An 8,241-nucleotide genomic window follows, 5' to 3' on the forward strand; every position below is an offset into this window, starting at 1 on the left:
TTCTTCCGCTGAGATCTGGTTTGTTCACCTCCACAGTTGGTTGTTGTTGGACAACGGATCCGAAGTTCCGAAAGACGTTCCCTTGAAGATAGTCGTTGTTGTCCAACATGCGTCCAGTTTGTTTCACTGGTTCCAATCACCTTCAGGTTGTATCTCTTCGTTTCTGCAACAATTTGGAAGACTATCCCGGTCTCCCATAATGTACGAGCATTCCATGTACCTAAATTAATGGTTGCTCTGGTTGTCAGAAGTGGCATCAGCCTCATGATTTGCGAAGGGACTTGGCTTTCACCGTGAGGCGAAATAATTCTTTGAAATGAAGACATTCTAACTCCCAGAGCAGAGTTTAAATGGTTTGAATTGTTTTTTCTGGTTAGCGTTTTTTAGCGAGTTAGTTTTTTACGGGATGGGGACGCTAACCCCATGCCCAACCCATCTCCTTTATTCCGGCTTAGGAATGGCAGTAGCCCAAGAGAGGCTCCAGATAGAGTTTTTAGGCACATGATTCAAATATATATTATCAACTGTTGTGTACTATATATGCACATATGGTCTTGAAGATTCTGAAAGTTAATTTTACCACTTAAACAAGTAAATTTTTTCTCTTTTCATGACCACAATATTGAAGCTGACTTGTACTTAAATCTGAAGAACAACGAAACATTAAACTGTTTCCATAGTTTTAATCATAAACTAACTTTATCTAGAGCACCATTGAGAAACCGGAAGCATTAGACGGCCATTTCGTTCCAGTGTGCGGTTCCTCGGAACTGTTCATCAGTAAACCTCATCCGGGAATCAAGAGCACGTCCGGTGTGTGATAGTGCAGGCAATGGATGAGGATCGCCTAATATTGAGAGTTGTTTGAAATTAGACATATACACCAGTGGATAGTGGTCCATTAATCTAGAGATTAAACGTTTCTGCGCGAAACCGAAGGTACTGAGTTCAACCTCATGCGACTGAATAGTGAATGCGCACATCTAATGAGTCCCATGCTGGGACGAAATGACCGTTCACTTTCCCTCAAGGTTTCCAACCGCTAAATTCTACAGCCTCCACAAACCCCCCCTACACCATTAATTTACTCTTATGACTTGAAAAATAAGAAGATCAAAATAACAATTACATTAATTGTAATGTTTTTTCTCTTAATATTTACTTTCAGATTATTGGTGACCTCGTTAACGATTCCTATTGTTTATTATACACCATACTTTAGAATTATTCAGCCTAATCAAACTCAAATTCAATTTATTCAGCTAAACAGAAGTGATTTAAATAATATCACTGATACAACTAATTCAACAGAAAATTATACAGCAAATACAGTTAAAGATATGACATATTCATTTACTTGGTTATTCTATATACTTTTATTAAGTAAATTATTTGTTTACTCAATTATATCAAGCATAATGATGGTTGTACAGGTAGCATTTCATGCTAAAATTAGTGATCCAGCTGTTGGTGGAACATATATGACTTTGTTGAATACAGTATCTAATATCGGTAGGTAATGTTTGTTATGTTATCCTGTTTAATATATTATTATTGTTATAAAGTTTGATTTGTATTTTTATTATATCATACTTTGTATGATGTTTAACTAGGCAGAACAGTTTTATGCATCATAATGGTCCCGATAGCTCTTCTTACAGTTTAGAAGAATTTTCGTCAAAATTTTAAAGAAAAAGTCAACAAAAGTTAGGTTCTGAATGATGTAAAACATTATGGAGGGAAATTATATTTCTAAAAATCTCAGCCATTGAACTTTAAGTAAATCTAACTTTTCGTTTGGCAATCTGACCTAAGCTTTTGCAATGAAACATAATCCTTCTAAATAATTTAGTTTCATACAAACAGAGATCAATAACTGAAGCGCTGCACACATGGACGAATTCGAATAATATTAATAGAAGAGAGGGAATACGATTAAATATGTCGTAGCAACTAATAAATACATTTTCCTTCATTTAACTTATCTCTTATTATGTGAACAACAATGATTACTGTCACTTGTTCTAACCAGTTAGTTTCCCTGACTATGTGATAAATAATCAGTTTAGTCAGCACAAAAAACACAAACGTCTGTTTATTTATCGTCGTTTTATGCATACAGCAACAAATTGTCTATTTTCATCAAATTCCTAATCTTACTTACTTACTTACGCCTGTTACTCCTCGTGAAGGAGCATAGGCCGCTCACCAACATTCTCCATCCAACAAAATTCCTAATCACAGGCGATATATGACCGATGAATTTCTCTCTCATCAGATATATGCGTACACGTATATACAACTGTTGTCTTATCATAATTTCTCCACCTATACACATTAATACAAATCTTACTTTGAAGATTGTGAATATAATTGAACGAAGTGTTTGGTGTACAGTTAGTCAGTAAACCATGTATTATATTACGTTGAAAAAGCCTGGACCAGATTGCCGAGCAAAAAGTTAAATTAACTAAGGGTTCAAGCGCTGAGATGTTTACAAATGTAAATTCCAAACTTAACTTCTTTTCAATTATTAGCGAGTTATTTTTTATGGGAGATAAATAATACAAATCAAATAGTACTGGGGTAGTATGACTTATCACTAAATAGTATTTCACGAATGTTAATCATCTACTTGAACGTACTACAAATCACTTTCATAGTACTTTGACTTAAACATATAATTTTTTTTCAGAAATGTAAATAATTAACCTTTCATTCTACAATTTGATTGCTCCTTTTTGAAACTGAGACTCGACAGTGTGAATAAATTATTTTAACTTATTGAAAACAGTTGGAAAACATATTGATTTGGAAAGTTTTCCAATTTTTTTTGTTTTCATTAAAATGACATCTTTGTGAAAACATATACCGTCTCATACGCACTCATATCACTTAGTATTGTATTTTCTTGTTTTATTCAAATAAATTTCTAAGTAATCATTGGCAATTCCGATAGTTTAAATGCTTTAAAAACAATGATAACACATGTTACGTATGCCCAACCACAGACTGCCCCGAAGTGCGATGTTTTATGGTGTAGGAGTAGATTGAAAGAAAGCTAGGGGCGGCCAGACCAAACCATGGCACAAGTCCATGAAGGCACTGACAAGTGGTAGGTGTAGACTACCTGGGTGGGGACTGCGAGATGAACAGCAACCGACAGTTGGAGACCTTGAATGACATGGCTCAAAATCGTTTGCAGTGGTGCAAGTTCACCCACTTTTTGTGTTCTCCCAAATTCTAATCTCCTGAATCCTCCATGTCTCTTTTTTCTCTTTCCAAATTTATTTCACTGGATTATACTCTTTGAATAACATCTTCAAGCCCTAATGCTTCCGATTACTGCTTATACTCTTACTACTTCTACCAAGATGGGATTCAAATCGACAACCTCATCTCTGTCCTAATGTGGTATGGCAACTTGAACTGATGTATGTGCGTACAAAGTTCTACGTTGTTACTGACTGACTGTTATATCTCAATGAATAGAAAAATCGTATTTTGGAATTTCGTGACTTAATGTAAGCCACTTCTTCAGAGTCAATAAATAATAAATATTTACTCTGAAGAAGTAGTTTATATTATGTCACAAGACGTTAGAGATACAATTTTCCCACTCATTGAGTCCAAACTTGGTATTGATACCTGTAAAATAATAATAATATCTCCATCAACAGATACTCATATATATGTATGTGTATGTAATACTATACATCTTTGATTTTCTATCCAATCATTTTATACTATTTCACAAGATTTGTTTTAAACAAACAATAAAACAATAACTCACTTGAATAATCATAAATCTAATATGAAACAATTTTGTTACAGCAAAACCATTATGATTACAAAAATAAATTTTGCTCAATAGAAAGGAAAAACATTTTTTGGCGAGACTGTAATTTATAGACGACGCAATCAGATAACAGAACGGTGATTTTAGCGCGAAATTCATCCATACATTTGTCTAAATAACGTTTTGGCATTATAGCTGATGTTAGTTCGTGATGAAAACCGTCAATCTGATTCCTAGCCTTAACGTTCAACTGTAAATCATAATTCTATTTCCTCACACTGGTTTATAATCTCCATTTGGTCCTAGTTATTAGGTGGACACAAGGTCACTTCATCGTCGCCCAAAAGTCGTCTATGAATTATAGTCTCACTCGAAACAACCGTCCAGTGCTTCCAGGTTTTCCATGGAGGTATAGCTTCAATTGACTCACTAATCCAACTACTAAATTACTATAATATCTTTTGATTGATATCATGAATCAGTTGATTTTAGACCATCGTTGAGAACCTGGGAGCACTAGACGGCCGTTTCGTCCTATTAGGGGACTCCTCAACAGTGCGCATCCATGATCCCGCTCGTGAACGTTTAACCTTTAGACCACTGAGCTGGCATCTAACGGTGTTAATGTTTAACCTCGACCAATCCATAAAATTGCGCGACCATCTTCCATTGTACTGAGGTAGATACCTGTCTCTATCTGACACAGATTAGCTCCACTGGTCACGGCTTCCCACTATAACTCAGAAACTTCTCACACCAAGCTAGTCACTGGTGAGTACATAGTAATTATCAGTATAGGGTTGTAGAGATTATTAAGTTTTTGGTTGAGATCATGAACTGATTGATGTTAGACCACCATTGAAAACCTGGATCTTAACCTCTAAACCACTGAACCGTCATCCAACGGTTTTCAAAGGTGGTCTAACATTAATCAGTTCATGATGTTAATCAAAAACTGAATAATCTCTACAACCCTATACTGATAATCGTATAATATCCACAAAAACTCTTCTCTGACTTACATTTATCTGTTATTAGTTTTCATCTAAGCAATTAATATACTGTAAGTATCCTAATTAATTTTAATTTCTTAAATGAATTTTATTCTATCGATTGATTAACAAATAAAGTAGAAAACTAATCTGTAAATTTGAGCTTCACCAAGTTGATAATAAAGCTGAATTTCAAGTACACATTTAAAATTCATTACATATATGTTAACTAATTAAAATAACCCATTATGTTGTTGAATAGAATCTTTTACTTAAACTATACATTCGTATTTATAGTTATTTGATCAATATATCAGTCTATAGGAGGATAAAAAGAGATTACATAATAAGGTAACCCGAAGTTTTAAATATTAAAACGAGGTCACATATTAATCGAGAGGTTATAGAAGAATAGGAGTATAATTTATGAATAAGAAATGTGAGATATAAGCGCCCAATTAACAGATAATAGAAAAAAACATGAAGGAAGTAAATTTCATAATAATCATCGAAGACAATAATAACAGATTACAGCTTTAAAACAAAGCACAAAATAATAATCAAAACGAGAATAAGGCCAAAACACACTGAAAATATGCATCATTTGGTTTTATGTAGAAAGGTTTAAATATTATCGCTGTTGATCTTAAGAACTGGAATCGGTTAGTCACTTTTCATATTGTGCATCCTGAGTGGGTCGCATCGTTATTTTCATCTATTCACCAACATTTTTAAATTGAGATGGATTATGGAAAGTAGTGGGATTTAATATGTGAGTTTCGTCTTATTTGGAACCCGTCACTTATATCTTCCTGTACCACAGTGTTGATGTTTACATAGAGACTCGAACCCATTACTTTTCACTTCAAAGCCTTAACGTGTTATTCACACAGCTACTGAGTTCAGATAGTCATGTGCTTGTACAATGGATATGGGTTGTATTTAATTTGTAAAGGTTTGAAAGTTCCTGTTGTCAATGTTTTATATATATACTCTAATGAAAATCAATGTATAATCCATTAACTTACTAATATAAATCATTCGATATTTTCGAGAAAAGCACACTTCATTTCTCTGAGTTCTAATTACATCACTTAAATGAAGTGATAGATTATTTATGAATCTGAGAATGTTTACTAGTGATTGAGATAAATACTAACTGTTGAGTTTCACTACGTTTATCTAGACTACTAACCAGCTTAATGGTTTGACATAATTATTTACCTAATTGTTTATTTCATTAAGGATGTTATTAGAAATACCACTGAGATTTTGATATTCTTCTGTATTTTGGTATTTCAAAAATGTACACCTTTAATATGGAGAAAATCATAACAAAAGTTTTTCCCAACAAACATTTGGTATATGAGCAATGAGATTGTAATCCAGTAAATGGGTGTTTCCGATTCTAAGTAACACAAAGATATGACCTGTCACGTAGATTTTTTTAGATTACCAATAACTGCTATCCATTATGATTCTTATAAATTCATATACTTATGAAAGTTTGGATTAACTTACGTAAATCAAGAACAATAAACATTCTATTTCTTGTGCTTTATATTTTCCTCATGTGCATTGAATCATAGAATTCAATAAAATGTTTTCACAAATATACTTCAGTGTGTAGCATATATAAAGTCATCTGGTATGTTCGTGAACAGTGACTTTATATAATTTCTATACTCATGAACACATTGAGTGGGGGACTATGACGTAATCGAGTGCAAAAGCATACATAAACTGTTATGATTTCTGTAGATAAAAATGACGAAACTGATAGTAATAACCGAAAACGGATTGTGAAATGATCATCATAGTGATGATAATAATAATACTAATGATGGAAATAATATTTGCAGAAAGTAGACGAAAACAGGAGTGGTTGGATGTTTAAAAAAGGTCAAACATTTTATTGAATTGTCTTCAAATAAGACCAGTGACAATAACAAGTTAAAAACAAAAATTTGACTAAAATAAATAATAAAAGTATTATTATGGTTAAATATAGATGAGGTCAAATCAATATAACCGAGAGAATAAAAAAGAAAGGGTAGTGAGTTGATTTCCAGGGCAGTTCCAAATTAAACATATGTTTTTTTTAACGTATAAGTTGGGGTTGAAATAGCAACTACTTCTGCAGAACGTAGAAATTTGTTCTTATTCTGTTTATCACTGGAAAAGAAATAAAATGTATAATATTTCTTCCCATGGCATTGTCGAGTAGTTTGTGGCAATCGAATTATCATTATTATTTTATTATTTAAACACATAAACATTGGTACAAGAAGGCACCAAATACATATGCGCCACATAAATTATTCGATTTGTGTGAGGGCTGTAATACTGCCCGGGTGCCCGGGCCGAAGCAGGTGGATTTCTTAGGGGGCCACACCCCGAGCCATTGGTCTAAAGGTCTGACCCACAAGGCAGTGGAGCATCGTAAGGAGATGCAGTCCCATGGTAGCCGGTGACCAACGATTGGTTCATACGCCATTTGTTCCCGCAGGATACTGGAGCTCATGTGCACCATCGACTTGGTTTGGAATCCGGTTAAAGCGCCGGACATTCGCTTTTCGTCCTCTCAATTTCGTAAACAACACCCCCGCCACGAGAAGGCAGTGAGTAGGACTTCCCTGGCAATCGAACACCTAGTTCCTAGGTAAATGTTCAGGGATTCTTTCACACATGCTCGCTGTTCTTCGAAAGTAATTGTCGGTGCATAAACAGGTAAAGAAATAGATCAGGTTGAAGGTAACCTGATTTATTACGGAACATGAGATCCAACCGTCGTCCATTTTTGTTATCGATAAATGTACGAAACTCATTCCTCTTTGTACTTTACCTTAAATTTGATTAAGTCGCATTGAAAAATCTAAATAATAGATCCGATTGGTCTCTATTATCATATATGATGAAGGTATAATCAACATATGTGACGTTTGTTTATCATTTCCTTTAGTATGATGTTTTCTAGTTGCGCTAGAAAAAAACCAAGCGAAAATAAGGTCTTGGGGACTGAGTATAGTTACACGTTGTTTGTTGAAAATACACACATTATCTGAGCATAACAGATACAGATCTTTTAGGCTCTTTCGAGAGTAAATTCTATCAGATTGATCGCAAAGGGTATTGATAATCACTTTTAGCGGGAAATTACTAAATGAAAACTCTACATCTAAAAAAATCATACTCTTTCAGTTTAAGCTGGTAAATTCTACAAATGACATTAAAGTTGTTTTTCATTCTGTATACAAAAGGTTTTTTTCTTTATGGGCTCAATCAGATGGGTAAACGATCTAGTGATCTTATGGTATAGTCAGACCAGTTTTAATTAAAATTTATATGCTGAAGTATATATACACATAACACTGATAAAACCCTTATGAAAATCGACTGATGTATATTACTGTTTGATTCTAAATAGTATTTCAGAAATTAGTTTCAAGA

General features: G+C 33.8%; 2 protein-coding genes across 2 annotated transcripts in view; one reads left to right on the forward strand and one right to left on the reverse strand.

The window, feature by feature from the left end:
* Window positions 1-8,241, forward strand: part of MS3_00004276 (uncharacterized protein) — a gene marked incomplete at its 5' end in the record, with an annotated part of 68,982 nt that overhangs the window by 58,094 nt on the left and 2,647 nt on the right. Inside the window, one exon of the mRNA XM_035734195.2 lies at window positions 1,169-1,512. Coding sequence (XP_035589040.1) covers window positions 1,169-1,512 — 344 coding nt within the window. The remainder of the gene's footprint in view (window positions 1-1,168; window positions 1,513-8,241) is intronic.
* VPS54_1 (Vacuolar protein sorting-associated protein 54) overlaps window positions 6,320-8,241 on the reverse strand; it is a gene marked incomplete at its 3' end in the record, with an annotated part of 64,258 nt that continues 62,336 nt past the window's right edge. Inside the window, exon 18 of the mRNA XM_051212202.1 lies at window positions 6,320-6,966. The remainder of the gene's footprint in view (window positions 6,967-8,241) is intronic.

Source organism: Schistosoma haematobium, chromosome 1 (genome assembly GCF_000699445.3).
Source record: "Schistosoma haematobium chromosome 1, whole genome shotgun sequence".
NCBI lineage: Eukaryota > Metazoa > Platyhelminthes > Trematoda > Strigeidida > Schistosomatidae > Schistosoma > Schistosoma haematobium.